Below are 22,500 nucleotides of genomic sequence, written 5' to 3' on the forward strand. Positions count from 1 at the left end.
TGTGTGTGTGTGTGTGTGTGTGTGTGTGTGTGTGTGTGTGTGTGTGTGTGTGTGTGTGTGTGTGTGTGTGTGTGTGTGTGTGTGTGTGTGTGTGTGGTATCTTTCTCCTCTGCTGGGCTGAGGACACTACAGTGTGGGTGGCAGAGTAGGCTGAATAACAATGAAGGTAGGAAGGAATCTACGCAACGGCAAGTGGTGCGTCTTCAAACGCACACAGTCACTCATATGCAAGTCTTAAGAACTTCACGCAGACTATTTCACTCCTAAATAAATCACCCTTAATGTATCAAGCAGCAGTGTAGGTCGGCATGAAAGCCAAACTGAGCCCATTTGGAAGACCACCATGATATGCAGGAGCATGAACCAGTCAATAAACGGCCCTTAATGACAAGCAGGCCGCCTTTTATGCATCAGTCCTCCTCCAAAATATGTAAATTTAGCCTGTGGTGGGTAGTAACTCAGTCCCAGAGATTCATAAACATGCGATTGATTTGGCATGGGTGTGCATTAGTGTGTTGTGTGCGTGTGGGCGTGTGCGACCCACAGGACGTAGGTATGTTGCACTCGGGTCTCGGTTCGGATGTGTGGGTCGTTGCATGATGGTTGCTCTTCCTACGTTACGTAACGCTTCTCCAGCGAGACGAGAGCAGTCTGGTGAAGATGAGACAGAGCTTACAAGCGCACACGCACACATGCACTGGGGAAAGGTGCGCACCCACAGAGACAAACAGGCACACACACACACACATACACACACACACACACTAACAAAGACCATCAGTCCCAGCAGCAAGGGGAACCAGCCAAGCTGTTTGCAGGAGACACTAGTGCAGCAGGCGCCAGCATGTCAAAGAGGACGCTCGTCTAATAACACACACACACACACACACACACACACACACACACACACACACACACACACACACACACACACACACACACACACACACACACACACACACACACACACACACACACACACACACACTCATCCAGAACCCATTGAACAGCACGCCCTCACAGGATGCGCCCACAAGGTGCAGGTAGCAGGCGGCGTTCCAGGCCACGCCCCTCCCTAACCACGGTGTCTAGATGGGTAAACCCCTGCGCCTTGGAGGACACTCCTCATTCATGTTTCCCATTGGTTGATAGGGGGAACCGCCATTCTGCACTGAACTATTTACCTAGGTCAACCATTTACCTAGGTAAAGCTTAAGTTGAATACAGAAATTTCAAAAACAAATGTATTGCGCTATTTTAAAACCGTTCATCATGGGAATGATGGACGATGGGTAAGTGTTATATGTTGATTCAGCCGATCCATTCATATTATTTTGTGTCAGCCTGTTTAATGTAGCGTATCGTATGCTTTTCAACTGATTCATATACCTGACTAGGTTTAGCTATATTCCTTCCAAAAGACCAAGTCGGTGGTTCTTTTTGTGTCTTTGGAGTTAGTCCATTTGTGGTTTGGACTTAGTCCATTTATTTGTTATTTACTTATTCCTGCAGCTCTAACAGGAACCACAACCACACCCAGTGCATATGAAATGTGATATTACAAGTGAACATATCATGTTAGACATGACACATTGAGTGATGGAGATTAGCAATATATCCGAAGGAAGGAAGGTCAGAAAAAAAGAAATCAACATTAATACCTGGGATCAGGCCACTAAAACAATTACAGGCCTCCTGTTGCCTTTTAAATCCTTTTAGGAAGAACAGATTACAGCTTTAGCTGTTACTTACACACACGGGCACACGTGCACGCACACACACACACACACACACACACACACACGGTGTGTAAGGTCAGGATAATGGTGGGCTTTTGACACAAGTGGAGGGGGGTAGTTCTTGTACATGCTCATGCATGCGCAAAGTGTGGCCGTGCACGTTAACCTCGGCTGCACAGTCTGCGCACTTTGCCCACACACCCCCTCACAGCTTCTATGGACGGGGGGGGGGGGGGGGGGGGCAAAATTGGTCATGCTTTCCCTCGAAACAAATGATATAGGTTATATAGGATAAAGATCCACATGACCGGACCCATCAAGCATTGAGACGCCTGAATCATGTTACTGAATGTCTCCGTAGAAGAACATCATTGCTGCTGTCCGGTTTACAAAATCCATAGATTTCCGGAAATAAGTGTATACGTCTCAAACTCAACATAATTCTCTTCCATTTGGGACCATAATATTCATTCCTAATGGACCCAAAAAACACGGTTAAAAATAACTTTAAACGTACACGACAGAAGGCCGACACCTTATAGTTAGCTAGCAATAAATTATCTTAATTAAGAACAACAGTTCTCTAGATATCACCAGAAGGGCTAGCTTAGTGCTGAGCGTTAGCATCCAAGTTCCTCCCATGTGAGGGGAAAACTGAACAGCCTTTAATCTTCAGAACTTCTCAGGCTGCCAGAAATAGACCGACAGGGATTTCTCCCAGCGCTATTTGAAGCGAACATCCAACAAACAATGAGCCTCGTTAAACACGTGAAGGGTAAAGCGCCCTCGCTAGCTCATAGCTGAAAGCGCAACGCTAAACAATGGTATCGTGCACGGAGCTTTCTCCTACGGTTTATTCTCCTAGAAATGACTTTAAAAATGACACTAAAAATTGATTGTAATTTTCCCATTACGACCCCTTGCTTGGCAGTTACAGAGCATTTGAGAAGCACCGCCCAATTCAGACCTTATCCATGTCACTTCAAGGATCTAACACATACCAATGAGCCTGGTGTGTGTTTGCTTAAAGCCCACTGAACCGTGAGCTCTGCGTGGTCCGTGTATTCTGCTGAAGCTACACACAACGCCATCTGTTGGGTTTGGCGTTTCGCTGCATGCACTGTTGTGATGCTGCAAGGCTCTGCGCTGCGCTGTGGCAGCATTGGGACGTTCCCGGGACAGGCCGGCCGATAGTGTGTGGTTTCCAGGTCACTGTGCTGTGGTCCGGGGCTGTCATAGTGTGCATAGCAGCTCACTCAGAGACCTGGGGCTGTGGATGCATGCAGGCACGCATGCGCAGTTGCGCACCCACCCATACACATGCACCAATATACATACACACACACACATTCACTCTCAGACACACGCAGACAAACACACACACACCCTTACATACACACGGACGCAAACACACACACAGATAATCATAAACTCTCCCACACACTGTGTTACATTATAAAGTCAAATGTCAATTGTTTGAAGTGCTCCTCAATGATGAGGGGTCCATTAAACGCAACCACACAAACACACAGGTTCACGCATGACAGGCAGACACCCGGGCCCTTCACTGGCCTGCACAGCTTGAGTGTGGAGGTCGAGTGATGGGATATTTCAGGAATGTAAGATTGTCTAGGAGCGGTTCTGAGGAGGCTCGATACGACTGCTGCAACGAATGCCGTTAATGCAGAACTGCTTCCATCTGGTGAAATCTATTGCTGGTGGCTGATGGTATCTCACTGATGACCTATTTCAGGAGCCCATCCAGGGGAGCTCTGTGGTCTATTTATATAGGATAGAACGCATAAATTACATGGTGGCCGTGCAATGCGTTGGGGAAACATCTCAGCGCGCATGGCCAACCCGGTTCGTTCCAGCGCGTGATCCGACTAACGACGTTATGATGAGCGCGGCCCTTCAAAGAGGAGGTATTGGCTGCGTGTGTGTAGGTGTATACTACCGGTGCCTCACCTCTCCCTGCTGAGAAGGGGTGTTGAAGCCACACAGGTTACACACGGTCTTCTTGCACTCGGAGCAGTGACTGTAGTCGGGCGGCTCGCTGGATCCTACATTCATCTCCGCCTTGCACAGAGGGCAGTGTTCCCGGGCGGCGGGCGGCGCGGAGGGCGGAGCTGCTGTGGCCTCTGGAGCCTCCGGTTCCGCGGGGGTGACCTCCCCACCGACCTCTGTGAAGGGGGAGCGGGGTCTCTTGGAGGCGGCGGGCGGCGTGTCCGGAGCGGAGTCCGAATCGGGCGGGGAGCCGGCGGCGGAGAAGGGCGACTCCGGGGGCGACCCCAGGTCCGAGTCCACGGGGGACTCCGGGGGCGACTCGGCCGCCTTGCCGCCCTCGCCGCCGCCGACCAGGTTGGAGGCGGAGCTCAGGATGGACGAGCCGAAGCCGAACATCTGAGAGCGCGAGGTCGTCGGGGGCTTGGCAGAGTCCTGCTTGGCGGGGGCTTGGGGCTTCGCCGACTCCACGAGGCCCCCCAAACCGCCGAACAGCTTCCCCGTCACGGACTCCGTCGCCTGGGCCGCGGCCGCCGGGGGCTTGACCGAGTCGGTCAGGCCTCCCAGGCTGATGCCCCCGAAGCCCCCGAAGAAGCTGGACTCCTGCTTGGCCCTGGCCGGGGACGGCTGGGGGCTGCCCCTGGGCTGAAGGGGGCGCCCCGTCTTGGGGTCCATCTTGGGCGACCCGGCCGCGGAGGACGCCGGGGACCGGGGCCCCGGGGAGCTGAGGCCCGGGGACTTCTGCCCCGGGTCGCTGGTGCTCTGCTGTCGGATCAGCAGCTTGCCCGGCTTGCCAGGCGACTGGCGCTGGGGTGAGGGGGGGGCCGAGCCCTTGGTCATACCCGGGGGGTCCATGCCGTCCATGGCGCGCTGCATCTGGCAGTTGAGACACAGCCACTCCTTCCCCTGCGCGGGGGAAACAGAAGGGGCTAGTACCTCCGGCTGGGGGGGGCAGAACCACGCTCGGATGCGGGGGTAAGCACCGATGCCATGCTAGCGCTAATATTAGAAGCCCCCAGGCGAGGGGAGATCGCGCTGGAGTGAAGCCAGGAATAGGGACTACATTTCCCATGAGCCTCAGTCGTCACAAGCTACTTACACATCTGCACATGTACACATTTAAAATGAGTGAATTTGTTTTGATTACGTTTTTAACGAAAATGAAGTTCATCGACAAATATTCAACACTTGCATTTCTATTGTGGCTTTTATAGGGTCAAAGTTAATATCTTTAACTGATTTCAAGCGAACGGTAGCAAGCATTTGGAAAAATTTGTTGTTCTTGTTGCACATTCCGCACATAAAATTATTTAAAAGGCAGGTTGATGAGCAACCGTAAACCATTTGTAAAGGCGTAATGACTTGCATTAGCCACTAATTGTTGATTAGAGGCTAATTCATTCAATTCAAAACGTAGGAAGTCTATTAATCCATCAGCTTCAATTTATGTGGAAGCCTTTTTCCACATGATTTCAATTTCTCTAAGAAGGATTTAATATTTTGTAATTGCTAAATAAGACTAATTATTCAGAAACAAACAAAGCTCATGTAAATTGAATATTGTTCCAACTAAAAAGGAATGCATCGTTCATTTATGGCTTACTTTATTTGTTTTAATGGACACTCTCACTAAAGCCTGAAAATACCTTCAATTGCAACTGACTGGATTCTGCAATGAAAATTTTACTGTGCACGACTACAGATTTTTAATTTTTCACTTAGGCAATATTTTAGAACAGATTAAGCCCAACTAATGTGACGGCCTATCCTGCATTCTAACTCTGTTACCAACACAGCTTGAAGACGGTTTATCTGACCACCTGTTACTGCAGCCCAATACAACAGGGGTCCGGTGTGTACAGTGACTCAGTCATTAAGCCAATGTTGACCGCTTGATCACTATCTGCTGATATACTGGACACCCCATGCAGGATCTTAAGGACCATGGTTGGTGTTAACACATTGTAGAGGTTGAAGATGAAGTGATGGGAATATATTTAAACTCATGTTGTATTGTTTAAATCAATATCACCTCAGAATTTATAGATTACTTTAGAGACTTAACTCTAATGTTCTCTTTGCATGACTCTGAACGACATTCCAAACAGGACACTTTCTCTTTCATGGAGGGGCGGGGCTATATTGCTTTTCAGGCGTTCGCTGTCTCAACTTGCTAAATTAAATATTTAGGCGAGGGGGGGTTCCCCAGATATTTGAAATGAAGTGACCTCGTCCCCTGAACTGCCCAATAACAGGTAGGGAATCTAATAGCAAGTGTTTGATCTATGGAGGGCAATTGTAAGCACAATATTGATTTTAAGCAAAATCATGTATCTTACTTTTAAAAAATGTGTGGATGTCCATTGGGTTGAAGTCTAGCACTACTGTGTCATCCACAACATGACATTCACTTTTCTACTTAAATAACATGTTTTATTTATTTGCCTTTAATGAAGTGCTAGCTTGCTCTTATCTGATCATATAAACATAGTTGATCCAAATGTTTTCCCTCGGGGAGAAGTGGCCTCTGCCTTTAACCCGTCTCTTTCAGTGGAGGGAAGACATTAAAGAGATGCCATCTATTTTCAACCACATATTTAATCACACTGGGGAATCTTGTTAGAGAGAAACGTTTTCGGTTCTTTCATTTCTTTTCCGGTTCACAAAAACGGCCCGTCATATGCTTGCTTGAGTCACGTTAGTATTCACACTATCAGTGTTCAAAAGAAGGAGTTGTGAATTTATGTTGAATACAATACCTTAATAAAAAGATAATAAAATAGCCAAGTGTGACCACAAAGTGTTGCAAGAGCAGCCTATTTAAAATAAAATCGATGCACAAAACAAAAGAGGGAAATGGGCTAAACCCAAGCCAGGGAAAGCTCTTAAACTCACCCCAGAGTCCGGAGGGCTGAAGCCGCAGAGGTTGCAGACCTGGCTTTTACACACCGTGCAGCTGCAGTAGTTGGGGGGGTCCTGAGAGCCGACGTTCAGCTGGGTGGTCTTACAGAGAACACAGAGCCCCCCGCCAGGCTTTCCCGGCCCTGGGGGCCCCCCAGCCTTGGCCGGCTCCCCTGGCTTCGCACCCGGCCCTTGCTGCTGGGCCCCGGGCTTCCCGGGTCCTTGTGAAGGAGGGCCAGACTTCTGCTGCTCCGGGGCCCCCGGTTTTTGGCCCTGACCGGGTGGTCCCTGTCCTGGGGGCCCTTGCCCTTGCCTGGGCCCCTGTTGTCCCGGGGGCCCCTGCTGCTGTCCCGGGGGCCCTTGCCCTTGCTTTGGCCCCTGTTGTCCCGGGGGCCCTTGTCCTGGCTTCGGCCCCTGCTGTCCCGGGGGACCCTGACCCTGTTTCGGAGGGCCTCCCTGCTGGGGTCCTGGGGGCCCTTGTTTTGGCCCCTGTGGTCCCGGGGGTCCTTGCCCTTGCTTTGGCCCCTGTGGCCCCGGGGGCCCCTGAGCCTGTTTCGGGGGGCCTCCCTGCTGGGGTCCCGGGGGCCCTTGCTTCGGCCCCTGTTGTCCAGGGGGCCCCTGACCCTGTTTGGGAGCTCCTCCCTGCTGTGGCCCCCGGGGCCCGGGGCTCTGCTGAGGGCCCTTCCCCGGTGGTTTCCCCCCCTGTTTGGCCCCTGGCGCGGCCGCCGCCTCCGCCGCCTCCTCCTCGTCCCCGAACAGGCCGAACTTGGGGATGCTGACGGCGTCGCCCATGGAGGACATGGAGGAGGACACGGAGGACGTCATGGCGCTGAGGGGGTTGGCCCCGCTCAGGAAGCCCGAGCCGAACATGCCGGAGGTCTTGGGGGTCTCCGGCTCTTTGGCCTCCTGCCGGAATCGGGACTCGAGGAGGCTGAGGGAGGAGGGGCTGCGTCCCGGAGGCGCCCTGCCGACGGGGCCCTGGCCGAAGGCGTCGACCGTCCGGCTCTTGCTCAGCCCTGTGGGGCCCCTGGACGCCCCGGAGCCTACCTGCTGGGAACGCCGCTGGGCATCCGCTTCCGGAGGTCTGGGGAGAGGATGGAGAGGGAGAAGGACAACGGTAAGTCTGGAGGACTGCGGCTTGGGTTTTTATAATGCCCCCGTCTACTTAACATCTACACCTACATCATCTACATCACAGCTACATGTACATCTAAATCTACATCATCTACATCACAGCTACGTCTACATCTTCTACATCACATCACACCTACATCATCGACATCACATCACCTACATCACAGCTACATGTACATCTACATCCAATCTAAATCAACTATATCATCTACATCACATCTACATCTAAATCACATCTACATCACATCTACATCATATAAATCTACATCACCTAAATCACATCTACATCACATCTACATCATCTAAATCTACATCACCTAAATCACATCTACATCACATCTACATCTACATCTGCATCATCTAAATCACATCTACATCACATCTACAGACACTTTTAATCAAAGTAACTCGCAGTGACTTAAGAGACATCATTAGTGAGCGGAGACACAGGTTAGGATGCCTGCAGGTGAACCTTAGGGTTCCAACCTTTTGGGAACTCCGTTCAGGACTTGGAGAGTTTTGGACCACCATAAACTACCATGGTGTGTGTGTGTGTGTGTGTGTGTGTGTGTGTGTGTGTGTGTGTGTGTGTGTGTGTGTGTGTGTGAGTCACCCATAGAAGATTTGGCAAACACGCTGGTTATATATACAGAGTTTTTCTTAACTATAATCTTGAAAAACTAACATGTCACAAGGGGCAAGTCATAAATAACCTCTCCTCTTGAATTATTTAGTCCAGTCTGGATTTGCAGTATGAGTCACTGGCTCCCCTGCCTCCATCTTCAAATGGCCACACCGGCTTTACGTTGATGAGTTACATCACAACATTTTCTAGACATTATATGAATGGTTCAATAATGGTTAAAAAAAACAAGACACAAAGTTAAAATTCATACATATCGTACAATTGTGTTTCTCGCTTCGATACGCAAAGAGGCAACTCTGAATCAATGTACTTGGTCGATCCCCTGAAGGTTTGATAGCGTCTAACAGTTATTCTCCTGTATGCTAACAGAGACCATCCTTACACTGCCATCACGCCATTCTCTATCCATCGTCTTAAGATGGGCTGTGTTGCACTTTGGGGGGCTGCCCATGTCTATCACCGCCACTAAAGCAGAGACCTGTTGCCTCTGCGTCATCGCCCTAATGCAACAAGATGCTCACTCAACACTCTGTGAACTCTTTATTACTTACACTCAGCACTAAATATAAAAGGCCCCGCTCACTTGGCCGCTGAACGGAACTGACAAGAGAGTGAGAGGTATTTGAAGAGAGACACAGATCATTTTTGACGGACACGTCCGTCGGGCGAGCCGGGGAGTCTTTCGTTAGCTCGAGGCAGCAAGGCACCAGAACTCAACCTGCAGACACACTACTGTTAGCCGATCAATAGCATTAGCAGCACGGCTGGGACACTCCATCAGTCAATGGAAAGCAGCAGTAGGCCTAATGAAGAAGGGTTGTGATGAGAATCTTGTACTACGCTGTTTGTGCGGATGAACAAAATGTAAGGAGGCTACCACTTCAATAATCTACAAAGAGCCGTTGGGCTGGTGTTACGTTGGGAGTAGGGATGTCTACACTCCGCGCCTCTGCCTCCACCACACGCACACACAATATGTCAGCTGTGGATTTCAGCACCTTGGACAGCGTCACAGATACATGGAGACGTTTTGCCTCATTTGGCAACTCAATAAAGCAAAAAGGCTTTAACCATAGCCTACCATTGAAAGAGAGGTATTTTTTTACCAGAAGTTCTATTTATAGTTATCTATTTATTTCCCCCTCCCACATTCTAGTCAGGACATCACGCAACAATTCAACCAAATTGAGGCAGATAAGCAATCGCCCACTGTGTTTTCCGGCTTGGCATCGACCACCCGTTTAGTAATTTCCGATTGCGACGGTCGGCGTGAGAGAACATAGAAGGAAAAGCCTTTTCAATTCAAGTTCACGACGACCACCACCTCCTCATCCTGTTCTACAACAGACCGCAATTTAAGGAATCTAAACCCAGTGCCAATATTGGCCAGCAGCTATAGGAGGGCAACGCGAACGACGGTCGGTGGCATGTTTGTTTGGAGACGCTGCTGCTGACGCGCCTCTCCAGTAGGAAGAGAGAAAATAAACCAACAGCAGACTGGGAGAGGAGGCTGGTCCTTTTTACCCAGCAGGCATTTCGATGATTTCACACAAACGCTTGTGGAGGTGTGTCTCTCCCAGAGCCTCACAAGTGTTAGGTAGGTACAAAATGATTAGCCAATAACAACTCTGGGCGTTGAGGCGATGACATTGTCGGCTTGACTGCAAATAAACACACATCTCTGGCCATGATGTGTTTAGAATGCAGAATTAACACAGAAACACGCGAGCCCCATTTTGTCGATGGATGCTCCGACGAGGAGACTCCAAAGGGGGCTAATCAGAACTTATCCCCGGTGGCGGCCACAGGCACGGTGCTCCCGGATGCCTGCACATCACAGACGTTAACAGCCCCCCGATAACGTCAATGATAAGAATAAACTGTGAAGAAGCAAACGATTGTAAATGGGCGTGAACTCTCTCTCTCTATGTGCTGCTTCAGCCGGAACACACGACCCTTTACCCGCAGTGACACCACTCGATAACGCAGCGCGGTAGAGCCTACTGGCGGAAGTGGTGGAGACATTTTTTAAGGTTGCGTTTATAATGTTTTGGAAAAAAGCAGCCCTGCCTTGTTCGCGCCCTTGACATGGCCGCGACGAGCTGCTTCCTGTCCTCCTCGCTCAGCTGGCTAAGGTCCGCCGCCTCCCCGCCGGGAACCCGCACGAAGCCTCCCTTGCCGTCAGGTGCGAGCCCCGCCGGTAGTCCAGAAAGGCCCCCCTCGCCTCCTTCGAGGCTCGCTTCGTTTCCCATGGTCGACCCCTCCCGCCCCCGACCCCCCCGCCTGGATCAATCCGCTGTTATCTTGTGGGTATTCTGATCGAAGCGCCGTCCGACGAAGAAAACGAGGCTGTCGCCTGCTTGGTTTTATTCAATCATCGTAGATTTGATTTCACCGTCTTTACATCCTTTCGCGTCCGTAGTGTATTTCCCTCGCGTTCGGCGTCTTGCGTGTCGTGCATCTCTGCAGCAGCAGCAGCAGCAGCTGTTGTAAACGGCGGTTTCCGTGAGGGGGTCTGGGTTCTACAACACCACCTCGATGCTCCTCCCTAACGCGCATGTCCACAGTCTGACAGGTGATTAGAAGACATCGCCGAAGGAGTGGATGTTTTTAAAGAGACAATCTAACCGAAAACTGATTGTTTTCGTTGTGCAAAGGTGTGCTAATCAGAGGAGGAAGTGGATAATGAAAACCCAAATGGTCTTTTATTTTATCACCATTTGAAAGAAGCGTCTTGAAAAAAAAAGGTGGTTGCCTCTCAGAGCTGTAGGTCTACAATGAACTGACATTTACTGGCATATTTAGTAAATATCTGAGGAAGCAAGTCTTGGGCACGTTGGAAATGAAGTCACTATGCAAGCTACACGTGTGTGTGTGTGTGTGTGTGTGTGTGCGCGCGTGCGCTTCTCAGGTTTGTTTTGGAACAATATTGCACCATCCCTCATTATTATATCATATGAAAAGGCTGACAATCTCAGTCTATATTTATTCACTGTGCCGCGCGTATGCCATGTCTCTGAACGTAATGCATGGGTGTAGTGTTGTCTCTCCAGCGCATCAGAGAGACGTGCTGCAATATGACAGCTAACGCTCATTTACTGTGGAGCCCCGGGGCCAGATGTGTTCCCTCTGTACCCAGCGCTCTGCTCTCCTTGCCTGCCAGAGGTGCATGAGAAGAGCCCCCCCTGTGGAGAAACTCACGGAGCTGCAGTTCAGAAAGGAGAAAACTAAAATTATTCACGCATACTAAATTTATCATCAAGCTGCGAATCCCTGTAGTTGAAATGAAGTGGGCAAACTCCTCTTTGAATACATTTAAGATATAAAAAATAAGGGTAGGATTGTATTGTTTATTTAGTGTTGCACATAAATATTAGGGGACTGGAGTTTTAGCAAACGTCGCGTGGAAATACCGGTCACCGGTCAGATCTCGATCTTTACGCACTAGATCAGACCTGCAATACTTTATTCCACACCACATCCCATCACTCACACAGTTTTAACATAATAGATGAAATATTCTCACATTTCATTTATATGGCATATTCACAAGACAGAGACCATATATTCAGCCCTTATCTCATCTCATCGTTCTGATACCGTAATATTCTGTCGGCATATAGGCTATTCAGCCGCACAGTAATATTCATTAGGCATAAATATAGCCTCTACTATCGAGATGTTCTCGAACAAGACCCTAAACACTTTTAAACTAGTGACGAAACGACCACCTTGTACAACCCTTGCCAACCACCTTGTACCAGCCAAATGTTCAATTCCTCTCCACTCCAGGTGATATTGCTGCTAAAGGAAGTGTGTGTGTGTGTGTGTGTGTGTGCGCACACATTAAAGCCTTAAATCATGCAGCAACATTACAAGACGCACAGAGGTGTGGATTCACAGGCACACGTGCACGCTCAAGAACACATGCAACAGCACACAACCACACACACACACACACACTACTAATTAAACTGGTCACACAGCATCAGATGGGTCATCATCCATTACCCTCAGTGTGTATTATGCCACCTGTCCTGGCTGGCCTGGTCTAGACTCCAGAGAGACCCTGTTACAGCATCAGTGAGCGCCAACCTCTATGTTCAATATGCAGTTTAGCTAACAGCCAGACATGTACTCTATCATAATGAATCTCTCTGAGCCACCATCAGTCTCTCCTGTTATTTTATTAGATATCACTGTTGCCAGTTCTTCATGACAAATGATTTGTGCGTCCGTGTGTTCAGTGCAATAACAAAGTGTCTGATGGTTGTGTGTGTGTGTGTGTGTGTGTGGGAGTGGCGCTGGCCTGTTTAAAATGTAATTCGACGCTGGTAACCAGATCTCACCCACTGCACGCTGTTCATTAAATTTGAATAGTTTGCAGCGCTATAGCGACGGTTCCAACCTCCCACAGCTTATCTTCCATGTTACAGAAACAAGTATACAAAACAACACGTAACACTTTAGGAAACTATTGGCCAACACAGCAAAATATACAGCAGTTGCTTTACACTCCTCCACTTCAAGTCACCTTTAAAGATGCAAACAAATAACGGACCCATACAGAAGGCACCTTGCAGTCTGCTAGGAAGACACTGCTCCGCAATCGTACCCCGCACACAATTCCTCTTATTACAAGTCATCCTCATTAACTTCTCTGCAAACAAAGTTCAGAGAGAGAAGCCGCAGGTACATACCTTCACTCTACCTGCTGGTACGGCACACCTGTAGGAACGAGGACTACTCGGAGGGTTCCGGAAGGTAAAGGCACGAGCAGGACGTCCCTGACCTGAGAAGGATGATTAATTTCTGGTACATTAGGACTGAGCCCATTAGTGGGCGGGCACGCGGCTAATTCCACGCTTAATGCCGACTCCTTCTGACCACTGACAAGCGAGACGCCGCGCACTATAAATACTTTTAAAGGCACAGTGGGTCTCAATCCTATCTTCAAATTGGCCTTCATCTGTGTACACACACACACACACACACAGACGTATTCAGTTACATGTGTTTGCATGTACAAGCACACACACGTGCAATGTACATACACATTCTTACACAAACATATTCACACAGGCTGACACAAACATGAACAATATACACATGCACACACACGCGCACACACCCTCAAGGTTTTAATAATCCTCTTTTCTCCATGAGACGAGCCAATCACACTGCCCCAGTATAAGCTGTTCTCTTCAAACACACACACACACACACACACACGCACACACACACGCACACACACATGCACACACACGCATTCTCTGAAGTTCTGGCTCCTAAAAAGGCTGTCATGACTGTTGGTCAAAAACAAGTTCACAGGACTGGCATATACATATATAAACATATCACAAACAATACACTTTTACCACCGACAGAGTTTGTTGCTAATAGGTTTAAACAAAGAATTGCTGAGGAAGTAAATCAAGGCTTAGACTGCATTCTTCTCATAACATCAAATAATGAAATAGGAGAGACGGCACATTTTCAGCACAATAACCTAAAGAATTTGATAAAACTATATGACCCTCCATTATGTATCCAAAAATCGACATTCACAAGCTGGCAAAAACACAAATAAACAAATACACATTACCCAGCCGAAACATGACAGATAGATTTATTGGCTTCAGACAGTTTTATAAATGAAAAGAAAATGAGTTGACAAAATGCTGAATAAGTAACATAATCATAGTCATTGTGCCCTACATTCTCTACAGACTTTCGCATCCTTTTGTACCATGGATGCTACAGATATTTGAAGCATGGTTTCCCCCTGAATCAAGCACCACTTCCTTGTGACTCAAGCAGTGTAGCAGATAAGGGGGTCGATTGATTTAACCTTGCTCTCTCCTTCTGTTCGGCCCTGCAAAAAGTCAGCAAACCACAACCTTATTATACACCCTCCCGGTCTAAGCTCAGAGCTATCCCTTTCAGGCAATGGACCCGTTTGGAAATGGGCAAAGGCAAACTGTTTAGCAGGACAAGCTGAAGGGCGAGCAGTTCATTGGCCTGTTAGTCTACAAGTTAAGGGGATTTCCCGGTCATTGTCTTGCCACCAATCTCTAAGGTACATGTATACCAAGCAGCTTATACCCATGGGCCGATCAACTTAGTGGATACAAACTTTAAGGAGGTAAAAGTGGGTGCAGAGCCAAGATGCTTAATGAAGATCAACACCAATGTCGACAGCGACCAAATTTGGGCATCAGTATCCCCTCAGCCCCTACCAATCCATTCCCTTACACACCCCACTTGGTTCTTGTAGTTCCAATTACATTAAAAGAGTCAATATAGGTAGGGTTAGGGTTATAGTTAGGGTTATATACACGGTCAAAGGGTCCCAGTTGAATGATTCTGGACCATAAACAATGTGATGGACTACACTTCCCATGATCCTCCTCTTCCCTCCCTGTCTCCGCCCTCGTTTCCTATTGGGTGGAATGGCAGCATGACATTCTCACCTTGTGCTTCAGGCCTGAAATACACATCGCATTTGGACGGACACACCGTTCAAGAGTCCCTAGCAACCACCTACGCCTGTTGTCAAGGAGGTGAATCCCAGGTGGTGATATTATCGTCTTGGAGGAAGGAGGGGGCGGTGGCCTGATGGTGATTAACTAAGCTTGCCGTTGATGATTCAGAGATCAACCGCGAACACACACAAACACACACACACACACACCCACACACACACAGTCCTAACATTAAGCGAAATATCTTAAAGAACATTATTTAAACTGTTTAGACTATAATGGACTAAATATTCAAGATGAAAATATAAAAAATATAATTGGTATTATATTTTGGTGTGTGTGTGTGTGTGTGTGTTTATCCCTTTGTGTGAGGAGGACCAGCCTGTGTCGCAGAGAAGGTGTCTTCACACTTTTCCTTCACCAATCCCCGGGGAACTCAGACCTCCAGCTGGAGGTAAACTCAGCTAAACCCTCTGTCTGTAGAGAGAGACAGAGAGACACACACACCTTCACCATATACTGAATACGATGACTTGAAGATTTTACCAATTTTATTTTATATTTCATATCATTGCATATTATCATTTGTGTTGTTTGTATATTTAATTGTATTTATTTATCTATTTAGATATCTATTTTTGGTCGTCTACCAGCCAGAAGCTTTCTGTATACAACTGCAGTAGAGCACAACTAAGACTCGTACGTTAAATCCAGTTAGTTCAATTCTGATTCTGTCTTAAAGTTTTGAATCCATTATTTATAAGGGCCTGAACTTTTAGATATTTTAATTTGAAAAGGTCAGTGGAGAAAAGTCATAGAGATTACACATGAGTTATGATCTCTCCACTCCACTGTAGTGCATATGCAACCTCCAACATACAGTCCACAGTCAATTCAAATTTCTAGGTGAGTGTGCATTGAGCCAGCTCAATGGTATGTACGGGCAGATAGCCTTGTGTCTTCATGTATATTCATATGTTTTACAGGGCGCTTACTGCACAGCAGCAAAATAAGCAGTAAAACTGGACAGTAGATATGTTTTACAGGTCTTGCCTGCATTTTGCACAGGCAAGAAATGATGATGGGAAAAATACATGAAGATATAATGAGGTAAGGAAAGTGTGTGTGTGTGTGTGTGTGTGTGTGTGTGTGTGTGTGTGTGTGTGTGTGTGTGTGTAGGCCAATACATAAGAGCACACAGAGACAGAGAGAGAGAGTGGAGCTGCTGTGTGATTGGCTGTTGTCCTGTAGTCGTTGACCTAGATCTCCTCCACCCTCGTCTCCTTGCCCAAGGACTCCATTTCCCACAATGCTTTGGGTCTGCTCACGGGCACGGCGCACGTCAAGCGTTGCGGGGGGACATACTCTATGGAATCGTGACACACACACACACACACACACACTGCTGTTGCGGTCAAGCGGGCGGAGTCTTGCAGATGTTTCTAGCTGACTCGTGTACGGGAACTCACAGGGTGACTCATGATGCCAGCTTTTTACAAAACACAGTAACACAACTCATTCTCTTTAACACACACACAAACCCTCTATGGCGCTCATTCACTTTCACACACACACACACAGACAGACACACGCACACACACACACACACACACACACAGCCAAGCCAAGCCGGCTAGTGGTGAGTACAGGTATTGTGTGTGCGTGTGCATGTGCGTGTGTCTGTGAATTAATTAACACATGAATGTATGAATAGGCAAGTATGAATGTATGCATCTCTGCCTAAATATGCCTAGTTTGCATTATTCAGTCAGCCCAAAAATGATTATCCCAGACACCCCCCCACCCCCCCCCCCCCCCTGAGCTACACAACGACACCCTGCATCCTGAGTCTATGTTGACGCCTATCACAGGCAGCGTTTATCCCCGTACAGATCCCGGGATAAACGGATCTGTGCGGGGATATATACCCGGACAGATCCACTAATGTGTCTGTGTTTTTACTCAGACGCCACTCAATGATGCTGATATTAGTATGCAGATTGCGTGCATGGGTGTGTGTGTGTGTTCCAGGGGAAGCAGTTGATAAAAGCCTTTGGGCTTCAGCACAGCACATGACTGCACAGCATCCCATTGAAACATACGCTCGTTTGAGACTGTAACGCTTGATTACCCCTTGATTAAAAATGAAGGGATGATTATATTATTTGATTGGAGTTGAATGCAATTAATCAACGTTTATCGTTTTCATGAAAATAATATGACTTGGACTTACTACACGTATTGACGTCATAGCAGATGGGTCATAGAAGTGGGTTAGTGGTTCATTTATGTTGCTTGACATGGTTGGACAATTATATAAAGTAACTATAAGGCTTCGAACAGGGAGAGATCCCCATCACGCGGCACGTAACCAAACAGACACACAAAAGACAGAAGTCTTGCCTTGATTCAGTTGACAGAAACAAAAGGAACCGAAAAACACACGTGGAACGCGGGTGAACAGTATTAGCGATCAATACAGGAGAAACACATTGGACCAACAGGGAACACAGGAACGTCCCTGTGTCTCGTTAGTCAAGTGTTGGTCACTGAGAGAAGAGCCGGGAACGTGGCAGGAGTAGTTTTAAGTGGATGAAGTTGCTAACGGAGCAACAGCTTTACAGGAACAAAATAGAGCAGGAAACACCAAACTCAGAGCATGTTGCTCCCATGTAGTGACAACATCGCCACTATAGTAAATGGGCTGCATACATACCAGTCCCTCCAGAAAAACGCCATTATGCGATCGCATAATTCAACGCATAATCAGCCAAAGTCCGCATATTCATGCGGGGGCCGCATTTTTTCAAATATGCCGCACTTTCAGCGCATATTTATGCGGGGCTTGCATGATTTCATAATCCCCGCATTTTCGTTGCAAAAAAGTCACATATATCTTAGCAGAAAGTTGAAAAATGTTGCGTTTACTTCACACAAGAGCAGCCATTTCCCCGTGTTGCCATGGGAACGTTATGAAGTGATGTAATTACGCGACGTGAACGTCATCGAAAAGATGCATTTTTCGCAAGTTCCCGCAATTTAATCGCATAAAATTGCATAAATATGCCGCATATTTCATCGCATATTTTAAGAAAACGTGCCGTATAATCAAGGATTTTTGGCCGCAACAATCACAAAAAATCGCCGTATTTTTCTTGAGGGACTGACATACTGCGCATTTCTAACCAGTGGCCGCTTAGAGCGCTTTACAATATCGCCTCACATTCACCCTTTCACGCACACGTTCACACACCGACGGGGGAGTCAGCTGAGAGGTTAGGGTGTCTTGCTCAGCGACGCATCGACACTCAGTTGGAGGATCGAACCAACAACCCTCCGGTTACCAGCCAACCCGCTCCACCACTTGAGCCACAGGCCGCCCAATGACCATGTATATATATAAGCTCTGATCTGAGCTTGGCCAATGAAATAGGTACATACAGGTTGATACATATGGTAGAAATGATTGCTTAAAGCAACAGAGCCGAAACGTTTAAGGTTCTGAACTGTGCTGAATGAGAAGTAGATAAGATTACCGTAACCACGGCAACAGACAAACTACTGACACTTGAGACCGAGAAAGATGATTGTGATTGTGTCATTATCCAGTTTCGAATTATGCACACACGCAGGCATGCAAACAAACACAAACACACAAACATGCATAAACACACTCTTCTGAATCTGGTTGAAATTAATTTAAATATGTGCAAAATAACACTTTTTTTTTTGTGAATGGGGTGAATGAGGCAACAATGAACTCTTGTGGTACATTATCGACATTACACCCTTTATTCAGCCCCAGCAGTTTGTTCACTGCTAAATTAAAATTACTTTATCCAAAGTGACATACAGTGTATATATTCTGGCTGTTGGCTTTGTCGTCCATTTGGGTCATCATCTTGATGACAACTTTAATTATAACATTATAAGGTGAGATATCATGCTGTTGGTTTACAGAACATGGTTCATACCATTGGAAACAGTTGAACCGTCAATCCATTTTCATTAAACTGTTTACTTTATTTTGATGTTACCAGCTGGCTGACAACTAGACTACCCTTGTCCTGGTTGAATCAGTTATGGACCGAGTTAAGCATGCTGATAATGACCATACAGATGCTGTCGGTAAGATTTAAGATCTACAAATTGAAACATGAAACATGTTAGAAACACCAAAGCCAGCCGTCCGCTATAAGCGAGTGAAATGTTCTTTAGCGATCACTCCCGGCTGATTAATCACCAATCAGTGCATCTCTACCCTGATTGGTCCCTGGAATCCATCTTGCCAGCCAATCAGTCACACATAGACAGCGTAAGACACCACAGGTGTGTGGATGAAACACTTCTCAATAACACAGGAAGGGAGGTCTTCTCTGCTTCTGCTCTGTTTGCAATTCTCAAATCTTACCATCAGCAGCTTTATCCTATCTGTACACTCATTTGGGAATTGTATAAATATACTATCACATGTTATCATGAATAAATGATTAGAAACAGATTTTTATTTGTAAGTGACCTGCAAAATAAAGTTATTATTCAATAGGATTGAATTCCTTTGCTTCTACATTGTATTTGTATATTCTCTCTTGTACATTTGTATACATACAAGACACGACGTCAGCCAAACAAATTTGGAGATCCAACCGGGGTGAACTCAATGAAGAAAGCACACAACGGTAGATTTAATGATGTTTATTTAGACAACTGAATGCATGCCAGAAGGAACTGTTATACAGCAGCACTGTGCCCGAGACCTCCCTCTCTCTCTCCCTCTCTCTCCCTCTATACAACCACTAAAGAGGAAGAGAGAGAGACAGAGGGACAGAGAGAGTGACAGAGAGAGAGAGAGAGAGAGAGAGAGAGAGAGAGAGAGAGAGAGAGAGAGAGAGAGAGGGAGGGCGATTGTTAAGCTGGGACATCCAACTACAGAGTTCTGCTCGAGACGCTGTCTACTGTTGTAGTTTATTGCATCGACACATGGTATTCTCTTCAGGGTAATGTCAGACACGGAGGCACGTCCGCAGAACCGTTAAGGAGGTTGGTTTTTCTAGACAGTTTTGGCTTTTGTTTTTTTGGTGGTGTTGGTACTGAACAAAAAAAGGACCAAGGTTAATTTACATGGTTGGTTTCCAGGGAGCTTCACCTCGTCACACAAAACACGAATAGAGACGATAGAAAAGATGCACTTGCTGTAGCTAGGTAGCATTCACATGCAGTATAATGCGTCTTCTCCTCAGACTAGTTTCAACGTTTTTCTGCACTATTTCTTAAACAGAGAGTCACAGCTAAAGGTTTTTTTTCTTCTTTTTTTTTAAATTTGTATTATCTTACATAGAATGGCTGATGACTGAGTGATTAGAATTTGGGTGAGTTAAGGAACTAAACAAGGAATGTGAAGTGACATCACTCCCGGCGGCCATCTTATGAGACCAACAGGGGCAGCGACCTCTAAACATGGGGCAGCGACCTCTAAACATGGGCAGCGACCTCTAAACACGGCACGCTCACCACAGAGGTCAACAAGGTGCGTCGTCAACCTCACATTCGCTTTAAGGCAAACAAAAACAAAAACAAACTAACCAACAAACGGAATATGGAACAAAATCTTAAATGTTGTGCTTTTACGTTCTTTCGGGGGGGGGGGGGGGGGGGTCACAGTCCAGAAGCAGAGATGTGTTCAAATGTTTTATACCCGGTGCTCGTGTTTCAATGTCCCCTACGTTCGTGTCGTCTTGTTGGGGGGGAGTCGACACTCAAACGAGTGTCGACTCACTCGTTTGTGTCGCTGTTTCTTTCTCCAATGTGGATGAGCCCCAAAAAAATGACCGTAATATCAAAAATAAATGTAACCGTTTCACAAAAACCATCGGCAATAAATAATAGACAAGTGATGTCCTTGCACTGTATATATATGTACATACACAAAGAGTTAGGCTTGTTGTATATATGTACACAAGTCTATATCTGACTTAGCTTCAGCATAAACTTAACCATCCACAGCTTTTTTTTTTTCAATCCCAAGAAAAAAAATAAGAACTTATCAAAAATAACTTAACACTTTTAAAAGTCCTTGGGAACAGGAGAGAGAGAGAGAGATGTGACGAATTGTGTTTTATGACGCGGCTCGTACAAAATGGCTGCAATTGTTTGGAAATGAAATATGAAACAATTTAAAATATGTAACAATTTTATATTCATATATATAATAAAGGACGTACAAAAAAAAAGGGTAAAATAAACGTAATGACTTGGTAAAATAAGTGTCAGAGGAGACTAGCTTATTGGAAACATTGATCGACGACAACATGCACGTTGCTATTCCAGCTTTGGGAGCGCCGTGCTTCCGATGTGCTGTCCCGGCATTCCCAGAACACCCAGAGAGTCACTGGTGCGTATCGCTGCCCCCTCAAAATAAACCAGACTCTGTTTCTCTTTAGCCTCTTTAGACCTTTGACCTCAAGCCAAAGCTCCTTATGAACACGCCCCCAACCGCTAGAATGCTCCTGACCAATCAGATTCACAACGGGACCCCAGTTTGCGGTATCCTCTTTGAAAATATGTTGTTGTTGCCCAAACACATCCGAAAAGAATTCGAAAATACCAGTTTCTTTCTCCCGCATAGACAGTTCATTCAGATCCATGTGCTTGTGTGTGAATGTGTGTGTGTGTGTGTGTGTGTTTCTTTGTGCCTTTGTGTGTGTGCTTTTTGTTGGCCTAGTCTTCTCATAGCAGCCAATCTTCTGATTCATATGCTCAGGGTCAAAGAGAGCTGGTTCCAGTGAGTGGACACACACACACACACACTGACACACACATACAGCCACTCCTCGTTTAAGGCCTTCTCCACACTTCACCTCCCAGCGTTCAGAGCTTGGGTGTCTCCATCATATCCTCTATAAAACACTCCGGCAGGTCCTTTACCAGGGAACGTTGGCCCCACTGTAGTCCCAGCAGAGTAGCTTATGTACAGAGTTCTCCCCCAGGACACAGAGGCCGGTTCCTGGGCAGTATCACGAGCTCTCCAGTCCCTGCTCCCTTTTGTTTTCAGTCCTGCGTCGCTTCAGTATTCATTGCACAGGGAACCGTGTGTTTGCATGTGTGCGCATGTGTGCGCATGTGTGTGGTTCTCTTTATGTGAGTGTACGTATGATGACATGTGATTCCTTTTGTAGGTTAGATCCGACGGCACACGCGGGGAACTCGCTGAATGGTTGTTGTCTGTATGTGCGTTTGTGTGAGAATTTGGGAAGTGTTGCATTGTCCTTGAGTGGCTGTTTGTGTCTAAATGTGCATCTGAGTCTGTGAGTCTGTCTGTGTGAGCATGTGTTAATATGTGTGTGTATATGTGTGTGGGTGTGTGTATGAGTTGAATATTTTGTGTGTCTGTCTGTCTGTGTGTGTGTGTGTCTGTGTGCGTCTGTACGGGTGTGTGCGTGTGTGTGTGTGTGTGCGCTCAGACGCTGCGTGGGGGTCTTTGCAGCTCGTGCGTTCTCCTGTTGCGTCCCTTCTTGTTCTCCTGCATCCGTCTCCACTTGGCCGAGTGCTGGGCCCCGGCCCGGGGGCCCCCAGCGGCCTGGGACCCCTTGTT

The 22,500-nt window shown here is 47.0% G+C and overlaps 2 protein-coding genes across 2 annotated transcripts in view; both read right to left on the minus strand.

Annotated features, from left to right (window-relative positions):
* Window positions 1-10,676, minus strand: part of pcloa (piccolo presynaptic cytomatrix protein a) — a gene marked incomplete at its 5' end in the record, with an annotated part of 54,575 nt that extends 43,899 nt beyond the window's left edge. The window contains 3 exons of the mRNA XM_079755559.1: window positions 3,708-4,649; window positions 6,639-7,728; window positions 10,513-10,676. Coding sequence (XP_079611685.1) covers window positions 3,708-4,649; window positions 6,639-7,728; window positions 10,513-10,676 — 2,196 coding nt within the window. The remainder of the gene's footprint in view (window positions 1-3,707; window positions 4,650-6,638; window positions 7,729-10,512) is intronic.
* Window positions 10,677-21,388: 10,712 nt separating this feature from the next.
* Window positions 21,389-22,500, minus strand: part of sema3aa (sema domain, immunoglobulin domain (Ig), short basic domain, secreted, (semaphorin) 3Aa) — a 41,464-nt gene continuing 40,352 nt past the window's right edge. The window contains exon 17 of the mRNA XM_079756224.1: window positions 21,389-22,500. This exon is cut by the window's right edge and continues 597 nt beyond it. Coding sequence (XP_079612350.1) covers window positions 22,366-22,500 — 135 coding nt within the window. The 3' untranslated portion in view covers window positions 21,389-22,365.

Source organism: Pollachius pollachius, assembly GCF_949987615.1.
Source record: "Pollachius pollachius genome assembly, chromosome: 18".
In the NCBI taxonomy this organism is placed as follows: domain Eukaryota; kingdom Metazoa; phylum Chordata; class Actinopteri; order Gadiformes; family Gadidae; genus Pollachius; species Pollachius pollachius.